Raw genomic sequence first — 24,822 nt, forward strand, 5'->3', positions numbered from 1 at the left:
CGTCTCGTACGCAATGCGAAAAAGATTACCTTGCTCGCCCCGATCATCTTGTTCTATTTATTGATAGTCTGGGAGATGTTTCTTTTGTGAACATGTAGCCCTTACTCTAATTAGGTATTAACATTTAAAAAATATATTAAACAAAATTACGCATACTGTTTAGATATGAATACGTCGTATGAAGTTGTCAAAAAGTTTTTGAAATTTTGTACAACAACGATGCAATTCGCCTTTCACAAAACTGCACGAGGAGCCAACCAGCCTACTCACGATATGAGAGCGGGCAAAAAGCAAGTTTATAGGGCAAGCTGCGGGGCAGGTCTCTTCGCCCCGCGCGCGCGCCCGCACCCCGCGCCGCCGCTGCCGCGAGCGGTGCAGTCCAGTCAGCCGGCGTACGTCTAATGTAGTATACGTATCGTCGTTCGCTCTGCACCCCCCTCGCCCCGCTCTCAACAGACGCGATCTTATCCTCGACCGAGTAAGGTCGTCGTTACTTGTAAAAACTTAACTACTTGGAAGTGTTCACTAAAGTGCTCGGTGAATGATGGTGAAAAATCAATGTGTATTGTTATAAAGTGGTTTCACGGCAGTACTAGCCGGTTCTGTGTACAGTGCCGGGCGGCCCTGCGGCCTGCCAGTCGCCTGTGCTTTCTAAACGATCCCGCGAGCAACGGTTGTGACGGTTCATATTCGTAAACGGATATTTAAAGTGAATTAATCTGGCTTTATACAGGTAAGCCAATAGCATGCAGACGTGTCGTTTTCATTTTTAAGGCTGTAATGTAAATGAGGTATATATATACAAGGCCGCAACAGAGTTAACGGTTTTCAAACAAATAATAAAGTAAATTTGTAAAACAACTTTAAATATTTTTGGTGTAAATTTTTACATCACTCAAATTAAATTAAATTTTTACTTTACTTTATTACTCAGAAATTAAATAAACAAGTAGGCAACTATTTATGTAAAAATAGAACAATAATTAAAAAATAAAGCTATGACAGCACCCCAAAAGTTACAGGATATATAAAAATTAAAAGAAATAAATGATTTCCAGCAATGATCAGCCTACTCAAATGACTTTACATAAAATATTCACGACTCAAAACTTTAATCCTTCAGGCTTGTGAGAACTTGCAAGAACTTCGTCTATATAAAAACCAAAAAATATCGACCAGAAGCAAGTTTGAAATCATACGGATATAAACTAACATTTGACGATAACTTGACTATTCAATAATCAACATCGCCCTAAAGAATGTATGTAATGGATTTATTTTTATAATTCCCAAACCGAGGAGAGTGTGCTTTGAGACTGCTAGCTAACGAGAATTGATTACCAAGAGGCAGTGTTAAGCACGAGCAGGAGTAAACTAGGTTAGGTGGAGTAATCAAATGCCAGAGAGTTTGTGTCAGCGTTATCGGCTATTATCGCTCTTTGCCAAGCTGTGCTAGCTAAGTCGATCAAACTTCAGTTCTTTTATATTACAGGAAAACTTCGAAATAATGAATCACACAACATAAGTATCCACTTCAAGCGTATTATATTGTTTTGAAAATTCATTCATTGAAATTAGATAAGACATAAGACATCAATTTCAGACGTTACAGCATAGATATTTTCAGTATAATATCATCCATGAACAGTATCATCCTATCATCATTGAAACTATTTATTTTTAATTTAAGAATACAAACCATTTATAAATAAGCAGCGATTAAAACAATTATATTAATGTTTCTAAAAATCCTACGTTATTTTCTAATCAAAAAGCCGCACACAGCTCACACTTGATAAAACTACGAAAGATTATTATTGGCAATCTGCTTTATCAATGATTATAGTCTGTAACCTTCTTTTAAAGATATGAACATAACTTACATTGCTGTTTAATAGTTTTTAAATACATAGTTGATTATTATTTTAATTTAAATATAAAAATAACAGACAAGTTGAAATATTAACAAGGAACAGCGTATGGCATCGTCGTCTTTATTTGTGCTCCAAGACAAAGGTCGATTTAGTTAATAAAGTCAATTATATACAAGACGCGGCGTGTACTAGCTCTTGAAAAAACGACGTGCATGTATTTGAAGTACATTATAAATTTCAAAAAGACACATAAAAGTTCTCTTGTTCAAATTATTGTTCAATTGTGATTAATTTAAGCGATCTATTTATTTCCATAAGTTGTGATATCCCTACTATTATTACAAGAAACCAACAAAAACTTGTTACCTCTTTACCCAGCTGCTGGGTTATAATTTCTTTCGAGGGACAATGTGTTTATATACACTTTTACAACCAGATTCCAAAGAACTTTTAAAAATCTGTGTTACGACAATTAAAAAAAAATAGTAAGCTTTAGCTTAATTTATTAAATATTTTAGGAAAGTACGATTTACATTTTTAAAATTCGTCTAGTGTACAATTTCTGGCTAAACATAGACCGTATAAAGTACAGTAACATCATACAGGTTTTAACTTGTAAGTTTTGTTTGACATTCCGTATTCTTGTAACAATTACTCATCTGATTAACGAAGAACTTGCAAGTTTACAGATTAAAGATACACTCATAAAATGTTTATTTGAAATATTATTTTTGCAGTTTAGCAATACCGCAAAAATCTTGTTTGTTAGCTTTTTGGCTCTCTCTTGACATTTTAAGAGGTGTAACACTATCAACTATCAAATGCAACTATTTAAGGTAGATTTGTAGGTCTCTACACAACTCCGTAACGGCGTATCTTAATGAGTCATAATATTATATATGATCCATTATTTTTTGTCATAGCTGTTTAAGGATATCTCTAAAATTAAAATTAATGAAATCTTAATAAAGCCTATATTAGAGGCATTCTGTTAAAGTCTGTACGCTTAATATTTATATTCAATGAAACTAAGAAAGACCCTGGAAGTTGTTTCGATAAGTGGTGAGACTTTTGAAGGACGCCCTGCAGTTGCACGTAATCGAAGACAAGGGCAGCCATACACAGCCGCCCACCGCCCACTGCTCACTGGTCCATTAATAACGTGCTTAGTAAAAAGCATCCCTTTATTAGATACCATATGGAGTTTTATTTGGAGAGATTCAATTGCCTCGAAGAATTATACAGATAATAGTATTAGGGCCTCTCTAGAAGCGTTCTTATCGTGGATTTAGAATAAGTGAATATTTATTAACAAAAGTAATTGGCCTCATTTATAAGTATTATCTTGTTGTCCAAGTTAAATGTTAACGTCGTGATAAAGATATTCATTTTAAAATAAATGTACTTCAAAGAGTCATTCGTTATTCTTCTGAAAAGAATTACATTGTTTTGCTGAGTTTCGGTTAAGGTCTGAGTAAGTCAGTGTTATAACAGAAACAGTATATATTCCAGTTTCGTTACCGTGTTCGGCGGCTCAACTGCCGTCCAAGGAATGGTAAATGGGAAGATGACTTCTTAAAACCTGTGGGCCTCAATAGGCCTTCCTATTCTTACTAAAAATTTAAAAATCCATGGTCCCGTAAATCTGAACGCAGTCACTCCACAGTTTCAGAAGAATAAATAACTCAAGAACTCAAGAATTAATAAATATTTACTAATTCGATAAAATAAATAAGCAAATCAATCAATTTTATATTATATTTATTTAAGAAACGGACACAACTCATCGCTGGAGTATCTTAAGAATTCGATAAATTTACAAGTTCATTCATTTCAATATACTCAGGTAGTCGATCCTCCACACTTCTCGAATGTAATGTAAACTTGCATTAAAAAGGGCCAAACTAAATCTCTTGTCGCAAACAAGCGTTACAATAGATGCTCCAAAACTTATTTTAATCATATATTTTTTCTTGGAACAAAAATATATAAAAACGGTTACATGCCCATTAGCAACGCCAACTCCGTAAAGAAAATACTGGAAACACTAACATCAAAGAGAATTGCCACAAAAGCGTCTGAGTTTCAGGTGAATTACATTATTTAAATAACATAGACAATTCCAACGGAGGGATATGCAGCAGCTGCTTTCGGCGACTTTTTGAAGTAAAAACTAACCTTGAGTCGATTTAATTTATTTACCAATTGCTTTGAGCATTGAATACGCGTACTCCCAAAATACAAGAACATTGTATATAGTATTAGCAATATGAACACGATTTCATCTTCATTAAAAGTAGAATAATTTTTAGCAAAACTTTTGCGCTAAGGTTTTTCTTCAAGACTTATTTATATTTCAACATCATTCTAATAATATACATAAGACATAAGTCAATTTCAAATAAATACTTTAGAGGAATTCTATTTATTAAAAAAAATATTGTTCAGTCCGTAAGCGAAAACTGAAAAACAAATATTAATAATCGCTTTATTAAGCATGTAGTTGACGTTTCTATTACGTACAACAGTAATTATGTTGATATCAAACATTAGTTATCAAAATACCTTATATTTCTCTGCGCGTAACCTTGGTATGTACTTCAATCAAATGAGTTTTTTCAGTTTCTCTTCTCATAACAATCCTCGATAACGCAGATCCGGGCTATTTCAATTTAAAGGAGGACTATTTTAATAAATTAGAGTGACTTCAAAGTCTTGCAAACCCCGCTTGGTTTCCGAAAATGAGACCATATGTCAGACTTTCATCCCTAACTCAAGTGGCTCCCTGTAATTTTTCGCCGGAAACTACATGTTATTCTGTACACGGGAAATAAAACATGACATAGTAGATACACTGTCGAAGGTCGGCTAAAAGAATTTGCTTACTGTTAAGGAATTCATGTGGTCTACAGTAAGGAGTTAAGTCAACAAACTTGTAACTGCGAGGTAAAACAATATCAAAACAGATCAAAGTTACTGTTAGTATCTGTTTACAAGTAATTACGTGTATTGCTACATTTAATAATGAAATATTTATGTCACAAATATAAGTACCTAGTATTTATTTAATATTAAACGGTAAAATTAAGAAAGCATTTTCCTCGGTAACATTCAGTATTCAGCCCAACAGATGTTCTTAGCAACAGAGCAGCGTGTAACGAACAAGTTGATCATCTCGCCCCTCTTCCTCTCCTCGTCCCGAACGAGCCACTAGCCTTTCGCGAGCTTGTCTGTACTCAAAAAAAGGTTTCGATGGATGGAGCTCATTGTCCGTCATTATACGAGGAAGGAGGATTTATATTGTTTGACTTTAGTTCATAACACTGTACGTATACGTAGTACGTAGTACGTCACTTATAAAAAAACGCTACGTTAAGTTCAAACGTGTGTGCGTACAAACAAAGTTATATTTTATGTACATAAGAATTATTAACATAAAGTCCTTAAATATACAAATATGAATTAAAAATAGTTACTGTATAAATGAATGAACGGTGGTAAGAATGCTTATCTGCAAATGAAAATTAATCTTTAGACTAGTCTAAACTACAAAGTCTAAAGGTTTTGGATATATGTGTATACTAAATGGTGTTTTGAAAGAATCTACAAACGAAATAACGCGAGGGGTACGTTGAGAATATAGCACTTGCTGATTGTTGTTTTAAATATATAATAATATTTTTTATAAAAGCTTTATCCGTAATATGACTAAATACAGCAGTAAACAAACTTGAAAATATTTAGTTTATAACGAAACCAATAAACTTGTAGTGATAAATATTAATGAAGTTAAAGTACACTATTATAATACAACATTTACACAATTATAGTTAATCTATAAAACTTTTTATTTTCAAAATAAAGTTGTTTGTTCCGTATTCCATACTAAACAAAATCTATAAATGAGATAAATATTCATTTACCTGTTTGGGTATTCATGCAATAACACTTAATGCGTATAATAGAAGTGAATGCGATTATGCATGCAACCCAGCGAAAGCGGTTTAAGTTAGGTAGGTGATGTTAAGAGCTCAATATGGCGGCGGCCATGCAAGTTAAAGCACACCAGCGCATATGGCCGTCTATGAGCATTGAGGGTGAGCTCGTGTGCGTGAGAGCAGCTGTGACCCCCCTCACTCCGCCTGCACTCGCAGTCGCCTGCGCCGACCCTACGGGATGTTTACCGCATACCTGAGCCCCGTCAGTCCGTCTTCTGCTCGGCTCTAGTCACAATAATAATACAGACAGAAACAAATACCTATCGTCGAGATAGATGTAACGGTTGTAGCATTTATCTCGGCAACATGAATCAGTGAGCTACTTAGCGCGTATCTCTATTGGAGGCGCGGTGCGACGCGAAGGTTAGGCCGATGACCGGCGCCCGCGGCCGCCTGCCCGAACCGCTGACATCATCAACGATTCTTCGTTAAAAACCACTACAGTAAATTGACTAATTTCATATGATTACCGATATTGCGGGGCGCCAATCGCTTGTGAAATCATTCATTGAAAATATTTAAATTTAAAGAATAATGACCGAACGGGCGACTGGACCTAACGATCGAATAAGCCACGAAAACTTTACTTTCAGATTGATGATCGTTCAAATAAAATAACTTGAAATTTATTTATTTATGGGACACAGCAGTATTTATTTTTGGCGATTTACATCAACATATTACTTGTAATCCACAAGAATCAGATACGAGAAGCTAAGAATATTGTACGCTTTTTCGCAAAACAAAATCAACTGGTTGAAAATTAATTTCAGTTATCCATCTGAGTTGTAAAAAAGACGCAAGCTATTACGCGTAATCGAAATAAGATAATCATATATTCACACCAGTTTATGCAAACCGGCTTGTGAAAATAAACAACAGGCAGACTGATATAAAGATCTTTCAAAGAACAAGATGGTTTTTGACTTTAATTGATATCAAAAACTGAATTTACATAAGTGCTGTTTTTGATGCATTACTGAGCCGTAAACCAGCCACAGCAGAAGACCTCCTAACGCATTTACAAATCACCAAGATTCGACTTAATATTATAATTTAACTAAGTTCTGGACCAAATACTAAATCTCATGAAATAGACACAGCTTGATAAATCAAAAGCCATACTGTAGTGAGTAACTGTCGTCTTACGGCTATGAGCACATAGAGAAAACGCCGACAATAATTAACGATGTTTCAAAAACAAGTCATTTAAGCAAATTTACTAAAAACTAGTTTATTTCAATTTTAAATTATTATGTAATAATTTTGTCGCATAAAATGAGAGCAAAACTTTATGATACGTATATGATTTCACAAGACGACAGCTTAAAAATCTGATGTATCGTTACTGCAGTCTACTAACCCTACGCCTATCTTATTAATACGTATTATAAATATGAAAGTAACTGCATGTCTGTACAATTGCTCGTTTTTAATAAAATTTTATACGAAGCAAGCTCGAACTATGACGGAGATAGGATACTGTTTTTAAAACACCTTTGTATGGGGGTTATATGAACACTAATATTTGGGTTTTTCGGTACAAACAACAAACAGTGATATCACAGTTTTTTTTAATAAAACTCCGGTTGTTTTTATTTATATTTTAATAGTTGAATTTTCATATAAATTCATCTATACATATATAGGAAAGTATCTATGTAAAAGTTGAAACTTAATTGAGAGGTTTTTTAACAAAGGAACCCCTTAAATTATTTGAATATTGGATGTGTGGTGGATGAAAGTTAGCATGAGGATTCCTTCATTTTTAGAACAGAATTTTCGAGCATTCAACTTTTAAAATAATTTATTTAAAAAAATGTATCTGTTACTCTCTCTCTCTCTGGAATTGGAAAAGTGAGGCTGTGTCCACCGCACTCGCCCAATGCTGGTTGAAGGTAAGACATCAAAAGGCGGAAAATGTGAAACGCGTCCGTGGGATCGAACATTTGCGTTGCAGTCCCATACATCATATTATATATATGTTTACACCTATAATTTAAATATGCATTATTAATATAATATAAACTTAACGTTACTTAACTTAATAGAACGATGGCAATAGATTTTCGTGACAAGCAGCACTAAATATTTTTAATTACCTTAACTTTAGTCGGTCAACATTAGTCACGAGTAGCTGCGCAAGCGTCGTTTTTAGAAACAAAAGCTGAGAGTGTGCGCGGAAACTCGGCTAGAGCGCATCTGCATATTGCTCTGTCACAATTATAATCGATAAAACAACCTTTTGTATAAGCTCACTGTTGTTGTACTATGTTGTTATATTTAATACTTTATACCTGCACCTCTCAGAAATTGATTGATGGACTGATTTTAAGGCGCCATTTTAGATTGCGCGTTTTTTTTTATAATGTCTTTGAAAATATATGGAACGATATAAAGACAGATTGAAGCTACTTATGTTCTGATAAAAATACATATGGCTTTGATCGTAATTATTATATGATCTTAAAAAACTAAAACACAAACGGGCGTGCCTTTCAATGAGCAATGTAACAATAAAGATTTGTGTTGTGAGAAGCGAGAGCGTGCCGCGTGCGAGTGAGTCACGTGTGACGTCACTGGCGCACTGCGCCTGCGCGAGCATTAACTATCAACGTCATGCGTCCCGCGTTTAATACAAAAAGCGTTTCAATCTAAGTTAATGTGTTGTTCAAGTTCAACTTATGCGCGTACAATGCTCCACTGCTCGCTGGGTCACTGAGTCGGCATAATGCTGACAGCTGATCGCAATAATTCGATTTTATTCTAATAACACTGTAAAACGAAATAAGCTAAAGTATCGGTTGAAACAAAAATGGTGACTAGCAAAACTTCTCAAGAGAAGATTAGCCTACGAGAGCCCATTTTCCGTCAAAAATATAATATGTGTGTGAACTTTACGAATTTATTCCCAAGAAAGTTTTATAAATTAAATAATGTTCTGGTCGCCGTTTTTCTCGCATTTTGTATCTGTCATGCATTCATTAGAAGAGTAAACGTACGGGAAGATGGTTCTTTATGCGTTTTAGTAAAGGTACTATAACGAAAATGAAAATGATACTTGCAAGGTCGATAATATTTGGTATGATTACCAGATGTCTTTGACTCAATGCTTTAGAAGTTTAAATAACGTTTTCATATGTTTGACAACAGAAATAACGAACTTCCATATAGAAAGTTCAAGTAAAAATGGCCATTCATTATTTCTGATCCCCTATTTAACTATCTTAGAACTGGAAATTTGAAAAATCCTTTCTTAGCGCTTACCTACCCACTATAAGGCATTCCTCTGCGATATTTTATCCTTTTAGAGCAACTATGCGAGTTTCTTGCCTTTTCTTCTCGCTGGAGGCTGCTTTTCGAAAAGGTGATAGTATTTTAATATCGACGATTCAAAAACGCTTCATTGTGAAGTTTACTTAGCATTAAATAATAGTCATTCCTGACTTCTTGTGCCTGTAGTTACACTGGCTGACTCGCTCCTCAAACAGGAACACAACAATAGCATTGCTGATTGGCGATATAATTTATGATGAGTGGCCGATACCTACTAAGATGGGCTTGCACTAAGCTCTACCACCAAGTACATTATTTCGATTCTTAGTTTGAGTAGAGTAATTAAAGCTGTTATAACAATGTCCGTTTCCTTAGTTCACCTGAATGGAGGCTAATACGCTGTCACCGAAGTACAACTGGATTATTCAGTACAGAATGAATAATTAAGAAACCATTACGTTTATCATATCTGTCAACACTAAAAGGCAGGCAGCCTGACTATGCGACCTATTCAATCAACCACAGACGCAACCGTATTAAGTACGTTTCTATTTAGGACTATACTATATTGTATTTTATATGAAAGATAATACGAGTACCAGACAGTAATGTGTATCTAAATTTATATGAATGATAAGAAGGCTACAATGGTTCCGAGCTCATACTTAGTTGCCTTTATTCGCAGCAGTACCGTCATATGATAGTGATTGTTCAAAAAACAATATACTTAACTTGAAATGCAGACATTCAGCAAACTAAAGAATTAAGAAAACGAGCCAGTTTCCCGGCCGGCCCACCGCAATAATGCCGCTGTACTGCGCTCTCGCAGGTTGTGTGATTAATCTTCGCCGCAGTACATTCGTGATACATGTTATATGAAAACAAGATGTCGTTAACAATGCAGACTACCTGCCTTAAAAATGTTAGAGCTCGAGTAACAAGAGCACTTCAGCCGTCCTGCAACCCGCATTACGCTTAATCCTCCGAATAAAACGAGATGTACTATGAAAAGACTTCCTTTCTTTTGAAACGAAGACAAGAGTGGCGAGCGAGGCCCGGAGACATACCCGAGAGGAGAGACGCGCTCTCATTGTTGAGGTCCCTTGTTCGCATTCGCATTCGAGCGTTGAACTAAATAATCTGACATTTTCAGGTACGCGTATTGTAATGTCTAACTCACTCATATAAACGTTTTGAGATACAAGCCGACGACTACGTCTCGGGTCCCGACTTTACACGGGTAAAATGCTAAACGCAACCAGTGCTGAGCTAAGTGATCTATCCAGCCGTAATCTCCACAGACATCTTATAATTATTTAATGTAAACGACTATTAACAGTTAAAGCAAATTAATTTTGATTATTAAACCAAATAATAAAAATTACGGGGGTTTTTATTCAGATACGGAAAAAACAATATTAAAAGAGCCATCTGCGCAGAAGATATAAAACTCAGCTCTGTCGTGGCATGAACGTGAGATCGATTTAAAGGCTACCGAACTAAACAAATTGATGGTAAAACCTACCATCTATAGACTAGGGATTTTAACTCAGGATCTTGAGATGTGTCTTAGAAGTTAAGTTAGCTACAACGGCAAAATATTTAAAACCGAACTCCAGCTCTAGTCTAGCCCCGTTGCACTCAAACAATTCGGTGAAGCAGAAAAGGAAGCTGATACAGTCCCGTCTTACTAACAATTAAAAGGTCAGTCGTATAAATCGCTTGGGCTCGGAGCTCAATAGCAATTGAAACGGCGTTTTTGTAGTAATTAAGTAATAGTTCAGTTGTTTTCTTAGAATTTTTATATTTTTACGTTTCCATATCGGTATCGCGAAACAAAAAAGATCAATAAAAAGATAAAAGTTTTGTTTTTAGTTCCAGTAAACACCTTTTGCTATTCTATAAGAAGAACATTTATGTATTGAATTTCAGTTACATTCAATATATCTAGGCCAATTTTAATTCTACTTTTGTCTGAAAACTTTCTATAGAAACGGTATTTCTTATAAATATGAACAACAACAAATTTAGATCATCTTTAAGTCTAAAGATTTACAAGGAGTGACATAATATATCCAGTAAGTTGTATTCTAAAAGATGTTTGCCAGTTTATTATGCAAAAGCATAAAATCGTCCGTCTCCACTGAGTACGTCGTTATAGGAAGAATATGTCATATAGAAATATATATATTACCATCCCATATTTATTGAGGAACATTATTAAGTAATTACCCTCCGTGCAGCCTCTACCCGTTCGTCTTCAACGATCGCCATGTCAGAGGTCCAGACACTAACTCAACGAAACTCAACTAACTAAAAAGTAGACATGTGGGATATACTCGTATACAGTCTGCCATGAAAGTCAAATTGGAAAAATATTTGTCGTATCTCATCTAATGACGTGAATTGTTTTGTCAAGATGTTGCGAATATTGAAGTATTCCTCCTATTCGACTGCATATTAAAAAGGACACCCGTACTACTCAATAATGTGCCTGTTTCAATATCAAATTATTACACAAATTGAGTGGGTATTTACGAACCAGTCGTAAATGATGGTGAATTAAAACAGGTTTTTCTGCTATTATTGATTACAAGCGACTGCGATTAGCTCATAGATCCGCTGCTTCCGAAATGTACTCTCGCCATACATGCTACACTAATAATTATAAAAAAATAGATGTCTAAGATACGTTGAGTAGTAATAATAACAGAATAAAAAGAGAGTCGTCTGTTGCAGGTTCGCGAGAAGCGAGCGCCGCGTCCGCGCCCTCACGACTCACACATGAGGTAAGATTTCGTAGCAGAAACATTCTTTGAATAAACGAAAGTTAGGACACGACCTTTAGTATTAATGTATCACGATGACATAACTGTTTTCCTAACTCTCATGACCAGCAAGGCCGACGAATCTGATGCGAACGAAAGGAGTTCAAGTCTAGAAATAATTGCCCTACGTGCTTTTCATGACACAATAGTGTACACAATCCATTTTCAAATTCTGGACTGCTGAATTTCGTACCAGATAAACCCAATACTTTTTACAGACCCCACTCGGGTTGTAAATCGAGGATGTCGGGATCGAGACTTATCAAATGTCGGTAGTCCCCATTATAATAATATGATAGATATTAAACTAAAAAATGTCCTCGGAACCCTACATGAACTTTGTTCGAAGGAGAGCTATCAGCCCTACTTGCAACTTCTTAATCGCAATCGATGTTTTCAACCGGTCTTGATTTTTATATTATCATATATTATTTATTATTTTTTTTATTTTATTACAAGAATAGATAACATTAAGTGCTTAAATATATATACAAATATGAATAAAAAATAGATAAATAAATAAGTAAATTCTAGATTTTTTGAATATATTCGAAAAATAAAAAGAAAGAAAACAAATAATTTTATGTTTTTGTGAAATACCTTCAAAAACTCAGTCTGCCTGATTATTCTGTAATAGATTATTGATATGTAATAGATTATTACAGAAATATAAAAAATATTTTAAAAAATGTGCTTTTCCGACGTAACCACGTCACGATTTTCTAACTATTTAATCTCAATGGATTTTTTTTTTCAGTCCAAAAAATGTACAACACTGTCAATAAAATCGGATATTATTAAAATGACGTAAACTACACGACACAATTAAATAAATAACAAAATATAAATCAAAATGAAAATTTACAGATACTTAATAGCTGTCCAACAATTAGTGTTAGTTCTTAATAATAAGAACTATTTATGTATTTCCTATCCTGTAATAAAATTTACTAATATTATTATTACTTATTACTTATTTATTGGTACACAAACAGCATACAATCAGAAATTTTATTAAAAAATTACGGACTAAGTTTGATCTATATTACATTCCTTAGCCACGGCTAGCTCATAGTCATAACAATTATTATAGTTATACAGGCCGGTGATTTTTTATATAATAATCAAAAAAAATAATCCATCATTAAATTATCTAAATAACATTGAATATTTATCATCACTATTAAACTAATAACAATACATTCATCTATTTCAATTATTTGACTAAGGAAATAAATAAAATTATAATGACACCTAGTTATATGCCATAAAAAATAATAATATGTTTGAGAAATAATAAAGAAAAAATCATAGTTTAAATAATATTAAGTATAATTAATAGAAAGAGACAGAGAAACCGAGGGAAAGGTCGCTCGGAGGGGGCATAAAGCTATTTCCTTACGTGACGATTATTGTTTCCTCGGGTGTGAGCCGCGTAAAAGATATTCGTTTCAATATTCGATCCCAACATTCAAACGACATTTTTAATTTTTGTCACTGGCATAAATAAAATCTATGATGCGTTATGAATTTACGTTAAAGTGCGTTTTGAAAGTCGACGAAGCGAACTTTGAAAGTAAGACGAAAGTAGATAAGAATTAAATAGGTTAGGATTGTAAATAAAGATATGAACCAAGAACCGTTTGCAGTACAGAATATAGCGCAGCGTTTACCAAATCGCATGGACGTGAATAGGTTTGTTTATCATTCCTACTCCGATTGGAATAGGCTATATGTACTTATGTAATTCAATCGATGACAAACAGTTGCTACAAATATATTATCGGTTCTTTGACTTTGAATTTATTCACCGAACCGTTGGTTCCTTTAAATTGAATTTTAATTTTGATGTAAATCACGATGAGTTAGAGCCAGAAACTACGGGATTTATTGAGATAGGTCGTAATGTAGAAAATAAAAGAGTTTAGAAAATAATGTGCACAGAAAGGTGCGTAAAGCTTCAACGATAGTGAGTTGTGATGAATGTACGATAAGCTACGAGTGAGATAAGCGCATGTCATCGACCGAGTTTGCCCCTTGAGTCCGAAACCCTAATCTGTATTAGTTCAGTGGGCCCCTGTACTCGTGTGTTAAACTTTGAATATGAATAAATTGTAAGAAATACATCATTTTCGTAATTATCATCCTAATAATGTACAGTGGTAAGCCTAGAGAGTAGCTAGTAGTGTATGAAGAGATATATAAACTACGCGACCCGCAATGCTGATACTAAATATACTACAGAACGTCTTACAACGTTCACTGTTTTTCAGTCATTAGACAATAAAAACTGCTATGTCTCTGCGTTTTAGATCTATAATATCTTCGAAAATATCAATTTAAATTACACGCTGTAAACGGCCATATTGATCTATATGAAATACACAGTGTATTTAATGTACTTAATTGGATAAGGATTAATGTTGTATTTCCTATAATCGCTTCGAAAATAAGCCATTATTTTTCGTAAAAAGAAAGGGATAAAAATGGTTATTGTGGCTTATCCCTAATAGATAGACAACAAATCGTATATTTATAATTACGTCAACGATGGATGCCATACAAAAATATATATTGTTGGACATTTTTGTTTCATTTGTCGACAAAACTCTCAGAGAATCTATCTTTTTATAGCAAGATTCAACTGAGTAGATAAATAAGTAAAATAAAAAACGAGGTCTGATTGATTTAAAATTTTCAAAGAAAATCTCGAGACAAGAGCGTTTATGTCATATAAATCGTGTAATGACGTTTTAAGTCGATAGTAAAAGTTTTAAAGGAAAAGCTTGTTTCACCCTTTTTAGCGCACTTAAAAAAAAGTTTTTTTTTTATTTTAAACTTATTTGTTTTGTTACTTTTAATTAATTCTCCGTGATTAACATTTTCATCTAATAACATTCAGACATTGTTGTATGTTAAGGGCTTGTTTTAAAAAACTAAAATTATTAATTTGATAAATCATATTAAGTACTAAAACAATATTCAAAAACATTGTATAATTTATTAAATAAATTGACAATTTTTCCAGAATAAGGAAGGCGACATGCAGAGCGCGCGTGCGCTGCTGGTCCTGGCGGTGCTGTGCGGCGTGCGCGGCGCCGGCCCAGGCCCACCCACACCTCTTCCAGCGCTGCAGCCGGTATTGCATTTCGACTATTCGTTGTACAACGTGAGCATACCGGAGAACAGCCCACCGAGGACTTATGCATCCCAGCCACCCGCCGCCGATCCTTTGGGCTTGCGTTTACCTGGTCCTGAAGCAAGAGTTCGATTTCGTATTAGACATGGCGATCGCGACAAATTCTTTAAAGCGGAAGAACATGTCATAGGCGATTATTGTTTCCTTTCCATTCGCACACGCGCTGGCCTTTCTGATGTCTTAAACCGGGAGCGAAGAGACAATTACAGATTAGAGATTCGAGCCACAGCGCAACTGCCCAATGGTCGACAGCTTGAAGCTGACACGGTAGTAGTTGTAGAGGTTACGGATGAGAATGACCTCAGTCCTCTATTTTATCCGACTGAGTACGAGGCAGTAGTTCAAGAAGATGCTCCCTTACATTCTAGTATTGTACGTGTTTCCGCCGAAGATGCTGATCTTGGTATTAACGGTGAAATATATTACAGTCTTGCAGAAAGAACCGATCGGTTTGCAGTACACCCTACCAGTGGTGTAGTAACTGTAACACGATCCCTGTCTGTGGTGGAAAGTTCTCGTTACGAAATAACAGTGCTAGCGCATGATCGAGCGTCTTTGATTACTCGAGGTGACAATGCACCCGCAGCACGAGCGTCCTTAGTAATACGAGTTATTCAGGCAAATCTGCATGCACCCGAGTTGCGAGTTCGTCATCTACCTGAACTTATAGAAAACTCAACAGCCGAAATATACGCAATTGTAGAAGTTAAAGATAAAGACACTGGAGAACACGGTCGCATTATTGGCCTAGAAATCGTTGATGGTGATCCAGATGGTCATTTCCGTGTACGAAACTCGGCGCAGCAAGGTGAATATGATATTGTAGTGCATGCACTTCTTGATAGAGAGAGTGCGCCTCATGGTTATAATCTGACTCTCCGTGCAACAGACGCAGGAAAACCGCCTCGATCTTCGTATTTAACGTTACCAGTGTTATTGACTGATACAAATGATAACGCGCCGATATTCAGTCGTGAAATATATGAGGCAACCCTGCCGGAGACTGCTCCACCAAACACACCCGTTATTCGATTAAAGGTAAGCGATCGAGATGAAGGCCGAAATGCTAGAGTATATATTGAAATAGTGGGTGGTAATGAAGGCGGGGAATTTGTGATTAATGCAGATACTGGAGTTCTCTATACGGCAGTCGAGTTAGATGCTGAAGAAAAATCTTTATATACTCTCACTGTATCGGCTATTGATCAAGGTAACGCCGGAACACGCAAACAATCTTCGGCTAAAGTGAAAATTGCTATACTAGATGCAAATGACAACGACCCTGTCTTCGAGCGTGAAGAAATAGAAGTGGCTCTGGTAGAGAACGGTCCCACAGGTGCAATCGTCGCTCGAGTGATTGCACGTGATGCCGATTCCGGTGAGAATGCTTACATATCATATAGCATTGCTAACTTACAACCGGTTCCTTTTGAGGTGGATCATTTTTCTGGTGCAGTGAGAACTACAAGGCTACTTGACTATGAAAGTATGCGTCGTGAATACGTTTTACAGATTCGTGCCAGTGATTGGGGATTACCTTATCGTCGCCAAGCGGAAATGAGACTAACAGTACGACTTGAAGATGTCAATGACAACCGTCCCCAATTTGAACGAGTTGATTGCGTTGGGTATCTATCACGGCGTTTATCTATTGGATCTGAAATTGTAACACTTTCTGCAATTGATTTTGACTCTGGAGATGTAGTTTCATATCGTGTTATTGGAGGTAATGAAGACAATTGCTTCTCTCTTGATTCTAGCACTGGAGTGCTTGTGCTTTCTTGCGATCTTAGTGACATAAGAACTGAAACACGTGTATTAAATGTTACGGCAACCGATGGAACGCATTTCGCGGATGCAGCTACTTTAACATTACATTTAGTCAGCGGTAGTGGCAGTGGAAGTGGGGGCAACATTGAATCGAACTCATTAGAATGTCGTGATACTTCTGTAGCACGTCGTTTAACTGAGCTATTAGCAGCTGCTGAAAGAAGCAATGCACCTATAGATTTTGCAGAAGATTTCCCTCTAGCTTCTTCTCGTTATGGAGAAAATTTACACTACCCAGAGTTCATCGACTTTCCAGTTGAAGTAAAAGTTAATGAATCTGTCGCATTGGGTACCTCCCTAGTTCGGCTCAAAGCCCGCGATCGAGATCTTGGCTATAATGGACTCTTAGTATACGCTATTTCTGGGGGCGACGCCGATTCAGCGTTTCGTATTGACCCAGATTCGGGAGAGCTTAAAGTAATCGGTTATCTCGATAGAGAACGAGAAAGTGAATATTACTTAAACATAACCGTATATGATCTTGGTCACCCACAACGCACAGCTTCTAGACTTCTACCTATTACAGTACTCGATGTTAATGATAACCCCCCAAGATTTGAAAAAACACTCGCTAGTTTTAGAGTAACCGAGAATGCTATCAACGGAACAGCAATATTTCATGCGAATGCAACTGATCGCGATGGAGGTGAATATGGGCACGTCACTTATAGTCTAAGTGGAGGAGGTGAAGGCGAATTTTGTATCGAACGTGAAACTGGGGTTATGTCTGTTTGTGCACCTCTTGATAGAGAACGACGTTCACTCTACGAACTAACGGTTCGGGCTACCGATGGTGGTGGTTTGCGTGCTGAGGCATTAGTGCGCGTTGCTGTAGATGATGTAAATGATAACACCCCACGATTTGCTTTACCAGCATATAGTGCTCGTATACGTGAAGATGTACCAAATGGTACTTTAGTTGCAGTACTTGAGGCATTTGATCCTGACTTAGGAGCTGGAGGAATCGTCACTTATTCCTTGCCTGATCAATCACCTGACGACATTGTTTTCACAGTTGATAGCACTTCTGGTACATTACGGACAGCTAAGCGGTTAGATTTCGAAGAAAGACAGGTAATTATTAGTCATTGGTTATAATATTTTAATCATATCTTAAGCTGCATATTTATTCTTAAATTACGAATTTATAGGTCTACGGCGTTACAGTAAGAGCAACAGATGGCGGACGACCATCATTGTGGGCAGAAGCTACGCTCATTGTAGAGGTAGCTGACGTTGATGAAAATGCACACGCACCTGTTTTTGCGGAGCGACAAGCATTCGCAGCAACGGTGTCCGAAGACGCATCTCCGGGCACTACAGTCATCACTGCGACAGCTACAGATGCCGACCCGCCGGGTCGTGATTCTCGTCTTGCGTACTACATTGTCGCCGGCTCCGGCATGGCACTATTCTCAATCGATGATTCAGGTAAATTAATTACAACATTTTTCTGTTATACTTTAAATGTTTACAATAAATATACGTTTCTTGCTTCTATTTGTAGGTGTAATTAGAACACAAACACCTCTTGATCGAGAAACAACACCGCATTATTGGCTAACGATATGTGCACAAGATCATGGCTTGGTGCCGCGTCATGCTTGCGTTCAGGTAAGAAATGTTTTCTTGTTATAAATTATTAAATTATTCTAGTATTATCAGTACCAACACTAAAATAAAAAATTACAAATTGAATAACGAAATTCAATAATGAACAGGTTTATATTGAGGTAGAAGATGTTAACGATATGGCCCCATGGCCCGAGCAAGCAGAGTACGTTGTCACCGTCGCGGAGCACTGCGCTGCAGGCACACATGTTGCCCGCGTTCACGCTATTGACACCGATGCTTCTTCCGTGCCTGCCAAGCTGCGATACTCGATTATTGCCGGTAACCCAGACGGACTCTTCTCTATAGATGAAGAAACTGGTGAGCCCATTTCACTTTTGGCGTTTGTTATTTGTCTGGAATACTGGTCTATAACAAAAGTATACGTCAAGGTGGAATAAATATATAGCATAATTGTTTTTAATCCATCAGGTGAAATCACGACAACGGGTCGCACGCTAGACCGCGAGGCCGCGGCGACGCACGCCCTCGAGGTGTCGGTGTGGGACGGCGCGCTGGCGGGCGCGGCGCGCGTGCGCGTGTCGCTGCTCGATCTCAACGATCACGCGCCAGCCTTTACACAACGCTTTTATGACGTGCATGTGCCTGCACAACCGACGCAGGTTTGATAATAATACTCCGGTTATTACAATGTCATTACGGTAGAGTGAACTGGCAGAAATCGTCACGTAAGGAGAAAGCGTAATGCCTCCTCAAGGTGACCTTTCCCTCTCTTTCCTTTCTCCGTAATTTTCTACAATATTATATTTATTTATTTATTTATTTATTTATCCTTTATTGCATCCAAACTTAAAACTAAAAATTACATTATTGCTACACAAAGTTGCATGAGGTGCAACAGGCGGCCTTATCGCTCAGCAGCGATCTCTTCCAGGCAACCTTTGGGCAGAGGATCATAATATTTACATATATGGGAAGGGTACAGTAATTTAAGTCATAATATAATACTTACATAATATAAAATTACACAATACACAGATAACAATAAATATATATAATATAAATATATACTATAATAAATATTTACATAAATAAATACATAAAATATATATATATATAAAAAAAAAAGGAGATATAACAGAACAAAAAATTATCAACGACAAAACGACTGCTTAATGCAACAAGTAAAAGTCCTTAACCATTCTTTTAAAAACGGCTAACGACTGTGCGCGTCTAATAGCTAAGGGTAGTGAGTTCCAAATTCGAGAAGCTTCAACAGTGAAAGACTTAGAATAATAAGAAGAAGAGTGGGAAGGAATGGAGAGAATTAAATTTTCATTCGAGCGAAGAGCGCGCTTATGAGTCTCCCTGAGGAGAGTGAAACGCTCTTTAAGATAGAAGGGTGTCGCTGGATTAAAAAGAATAGAATAGAGAAGAGTTAAAATGTGAGTATTCCTGCGAAGGCGAATAGGGAGCCACTTGAGTTTTTGGCGAAATTCGGAAACATGATCATATTTGCGTAAACCAAATATGAACCGTATACATAGGTTTTGTAATCGCTCAAGTTTATTTAATTGCTCCTCACTTAAGTTAGTATAACAAGTGTCAGCATAGTCAAGAATAGGTAGAAGGAGAGATTGTGCTAGCGTAACTTTAGTTGTAATGGGTAAAAAGTTTTTCAATCTTCTCAGTGAGCCAATGGAAGAGAATATTTTTTTACTAACCTCATTTATTTGAGGTGCCCACGAAAGGTGCCTATCAAAGATAACACCTAGATTTTTTACTGTTTCACAGATTGGTATGCAGACGCCATCAAAAAGGACAGGTGGTAATTGTTTCCAGTCAATCCGTGAAATAAGTCTCGGGCTACCAATGATAATCACCTTTGTTTTTGTGGGATTAACTCTCAGACCATAGGATTTACTCCATTGACTTATGTGCATCAAATCTTTATTTATTAAATCAATGGTGTCCGAGAGCCCGCTAAATTGAGTCTGTGAATATATTTGGAGATCATCTGCGTACAAGTGGTAGAGAGAAGAAATGTGATTAGTGATAGAGGTAATGAATATAGAAAATAATAAAGGAGACAACACGCCACCTTGCGGGACGCCAGCGCTTAACATACACCAGTCTGAGTTACGACCATTAGTGTATACGCGCTGCCGACGCCCTCGCAAGTAACACTGAAACCAGTCAGTCACCTTAGGAGATATGTTAAGAGAACGTAGTATAGCTAGTAAAATGTCAAAATCGACAGTGTTAAATGCATTACTGAAATCCAGCAGTGCTAACACTGTAATCAGTTGGTTGTCCATACCAAGTCTGATGTCGTCCGTTATTTGAACGAGGGCAGTAGCCGTACTATGACCACAGCGAAAACCGGATTGGAAAGGATTCTTAAGGTTATTTTTGGATAGAAAGGGAGTCATTTGTTGATATATAAGACGCTCAAATACTTTTGATAAGAAAGGAAGAATCGATATTGGACGGAATTCGGAGTAACTATTCGGATTGGACTTTTTCGGTACAGGGATTATTTGAGCATCTTTCCAGATCGTAGGAAATGTACAGGATTCTATCGACAAGTTGTAGATAGATGTAATGATAGGAGCTACAAGGTCAATAATGGGAATAATCATTTTACGGCTAATGCAATCTGAACCCACGGCATCAGAGTTGATGTCTAGAATGTTCTCCTTAACATCACATACAGTAAACTGACTAAAAGAGAAAGAAGGAATATTGGGAGTAGAAGACGCTGAAATATTTCTAATAGTGTTTGTTTTTGTCGTACCATCTATGGTATCCGAAGACGAGAAATGCTGGTTAAGGTGATTTATATCCAGATTATTTAAATTTAGTTCTTGACGTGCTTTCCCAATTCCAAGTGTTTCAAGAAATTTCCACGCTTTAGAAGGATCATTGTCGGTTAAAGACCGATGAATATGGCGTCGTTGTTGATCTCTACATTGCATGTTGCAGCGATTCCGAATATTTCTATATTTCTCGCGATTTTTATCAGTAGGGTTCAACTTATATTTTGCTTTGGCTACGTTCTTACGATGTTGAAGTTTTTTGATTTCATCGGTAAGCCAGGGAGCAGGCCGATGTTTTAAGCGTACAGGACGAATGGGAGCATGAATGTCAAATAATTGTATTAATAAGGAATTAAAAATTGCAACCCGTTCATCAACTGTATCCGCATCCAGCACTACTGACCAGTCGATTTTAGATGCATCTTTATGCAGGCGACTGATATCCACACCACCAAAGTTACGTAGCAGAAGTATTCTTGACTTAGCTTTAGGTGGTTTAACTTTATAGGATAGGTAAAGTAAATCATGATAAGAGAATGCTGTAGCATTGCACTGACTATGTTTCTCAACATGGTCAGTGGAAGACACGATAATTAAGTCGAGAAGTGAAGGATTGGAATTCGGAAAGAAGTGTGTTGCAGAGAGAGGAAGAATGTGTAAGTTAGATGCAGATATTAAGGAGTTGAGTCTGAAGGATCTATAATCATTCTTGATGAGACAAGTATTAAAGTCACCCATCAATATAGTGTGGTTATATTGAGGAGTAAATTTTTCGAGAAGGTATTCTAGTGAGGGAAAGTAGTCAATTGATAGGCAAGGATTATAAAAAACACACAGTAGAAGTTTACAATGGGAAAAAGTTAATTCAATAAAAAGATGTTCCGCGGAAGGACCAGTCTGAGGTACTGACATGCTGATAATTTTAAAAGGAATGTAGGATCGCAGATACATGGCAACACCTCCACCGGTTCTATTGACACGGTCATTTCGAATTAAATGAAAACCCGGTAAAGAATATGACTCGGAAGACAAACATGGCTTAAGCCATGATTCAGAAACAAGAATAGCATGGAGATTTTTGTTATCAAACGATGTGAGAAGGTCAGGATAGTGAGCAGGAATACTCTGAGCGTTAATATGAACAATGTTAAAGTTTTTAGTTACGTCAGTAAAAAGAGTTAATAGGGATTCATTGAGAGAAGGAACACTTTGAAAGCTGTCGTCGCTACTGGCTGAATCAGAAGAGAGAGAAAGATAAATATCATTGTCGTCTTGAACATGGCTATTATCAATCATTATACATATATATTAAATAATAATAATAAATAAATAAGAATATAGTGAATTAAAATAAAATAAGTATATAAATATATTTAATAAAAACAATATATAAATGTACTAATATCAAATATATAATAGTTCCATCTTACCCGCCAGCTGTTGAGAGATTATGAATTTAATAAAACTAATAACTAATAAAACTAAAAACTAGTAACTTTAAATAATAATTATATACATAATCTGCTTACTACCAACAAAAAAATAAAAAAAAGGAAACCATGTGTTTACATTAAAGTACTAAGGTAATCACAAAAAAAATATATATATATATATAATAATAGCATAATAAAAATAACATAAAAAACGATCAAAAGAATAAGTCACAAAACAAACTAATAGTGAAAAGTAACAAAATTAATTTCACGATGGAAATGGTGTTCCAGTTACAAAACTGGAACTCACAAATATTATCAAAGCAGACATTATTTCAAAAATTACATTATCTGAAAAATAATAAAAGTAGATTTATGTATTACAGAAAAAAAACAAATAAAAAAAAAAAAAAATTAAATTAAAAATAATGAAACACATGTATACGTAATTAAAATAGGCAAAACACTAGAGTCCAGATCGTGACAGCTGTCATTAATAGAAATTGTCATCACAATCTGTATTAGATATCTGACAAATAATAACAAATTTTAAACTACACTCACTTATAAAGTTATAACTACTTGAATCATAAAAGTAAGTAAGTGATTAGGAAGGTAAATTAAAGTAAACAAACCAATTGTTGCAGTAAGCAGATATTATGTAAAACCGAGAAATTATAATCACTACTTTTTAATAATTCGTTTCGGTCGAGAAACTGTAACTTTGCTGTCTGGATTCTTCGACACGTTTGAGCCCTTTACTTCTGGAGATTTTAAAAGTGAAGAAGATACAGCTTCGAGTTCAGCGTGTGATTCAACTTGGTGACGCGATCCATCTGGGGCTACTAAGAATATCCGTCCATCCCTGGTCCAACACTTCCCAATGCCGAAACGCTGCCGTGCTAAGAGGAACACATCGTGCCGTGTCTTCGTGAGGAACTCCGATTGGGTTATGCCAGTGCCTTTAAATTTTGACTTGGCAAACCACACCTTATCCCGCACGCTAACATCACAGAACTTAACTACAATTGGCCTGTTCCGGTTGGCTGTAGACTTACCAAGCCGATAGGAAGTTTTTATGCTGGAGCTAGAGAAGTTTGTCAAGTCCAAATGGTCTGCCACAAGACTAGTCACACGAGCACTGGTGTTCTCAGCTTTTTCTTCTGGGACTCCATGAAGAAGTAGTATTTTGCGCCTACTTTGCATTTCCTGGCGGTCCAACTCCCTACCAAGAAATTCTACCTGACGCTGAAGAGTGCTGAGAGCAGTTATAATGAAGCTTCTAAACTGCATGAACTCCGTTGAAAGTGATGGTGTGTGTGTAGCAACTGACGAAGATGTCTTTTGTAACTCATGTTGAAATTCACTCATTTTTGTATTAAATAGTTCAGACATGGCAGACAATGAATCTTTGATTGACTCCATGGTTTTAGCAGTGATTAATTGTTATTTCACTTATTATTTTATTGTTTTATTCTAAAGGAGATTGTAAGCTGGTAGGTAATGTTATTTAGACGTACATATATTATATATAATGTATTTTAATTAAATAAAATTCAAGAGTACACTAAAAACGTTGCAACTTGTTTGACTCCTACCCGCAGAAAAAAGAAAGAAAATTATATATTCTTATTTTTTGTTATTTTAATAACAAATTTATTTCTGTCATTGTCTGTAACTTATTTGTCGGTTATTCCTTCCAACTATTTTTCTTAATAATTTTTCAACTGTATTTTTCAGGTATCTCCTGTATATTATCCCCTGACAGACGATCCCTTTACTGACAAAAACTGTTTTAATACTTTTTAGGATGATGAAGCAGCCTCCTTCGAAGCTGAAGAGAGTAGCTCGGAAGCGGAGAGCGAAGCGGAAGCTGAGGACGAAGATGAAGGATCTGGTGTTCATCTAGTCTGGGACACATGGGAAGAAGCTGCTCCTGAAGGCACTTATATCACCACGGTAAAATTTATAACGTAATAAATACCCAATATCA

At 36.1% G+C, this 24,822-nt stretch overlaps 2 protein-coding genes across 2 annotated transcripts in view; one reads left to right on the plus strand and one right to left on the minus strand.

Annotated features, from left to right (window-relative positions):
• The first annotated feature begins 389 nt into the window (after nt 1-389).
• The window catches only part of LOC125077639 (fat-like cadherin-related tumor suppressor homolog), a 44,449-nt gene continuing 20,016 nt past the window's right edge, over nt 390-24,822 (plus strand). Inside the window, exons 1-8 of the mRNA XM_047689624.1 lie at nt 390-733; nt 11,888-11,937; nt 15,005-18,079; nt 18,157-18,436; nt 18,513-18,619; nt 18,727-18,937; nt 19,049-19,239; nt 24,639-24,788. Coding sequence (XP_047545580.1) covers nt 15,020-18,079; nt 18,157-18,436; nt 18,513-18,619; nt 18,727-18,937; nt 19,049-19,239; nt 24,639-24,788 — 3,999 coding nt within the window. The 5' untranslated portion in view covers nt 390-733; nt 11,888-11,937; nt 15,005-15,019. The remainder of the gene's footprint in view (nt 734-11,887; nt 11,938-15,004; nt 18,080-18,156; nt 18,437-18,512; nt 18,620-18,726; nt 18,938-19,048; nt 19,240-24,638; nt 24,789-24,822) is intronic.
• Nucleotides 23,279-24,397, minus strand: LOC125077641. The gene has a single exon (XM_047689625.1). The coding sequence runs from the start codon at nt 24,252-24,254 to the stop codon at nt 23,514-23,516; it is 741 nt and encodes a 246-aa protein (XP_047545581.1). The 5' UTR covers nt 24,255-24,397; the 3' UTR covers nt 23,279-23,513.

The sequence above is a fragment of the Vanessa atalanta genome, chromosome 4 (genome assembly GCF_905147765.1).
Source record: "Vanessa atalanta chromosome 4, ilVanAtal1.2, whole genome shotgun sequence".
NCBI lineage: Eukaryota > Metazoa > Arthropoda > Insecta > Lepidoptera > Nymphalidae > Vanessa > Vanessa atalanta.

Bases quoted from the DNA above. Each gene is read 5' to 3' on its own strand.
- LOC125077641 (XM_047689625.1), bottom strand. From the start codon at position 24,254: ATGGAGTCAATCAAAGATTCATTGTCTGCCATGTCTGAACTATTTAAT.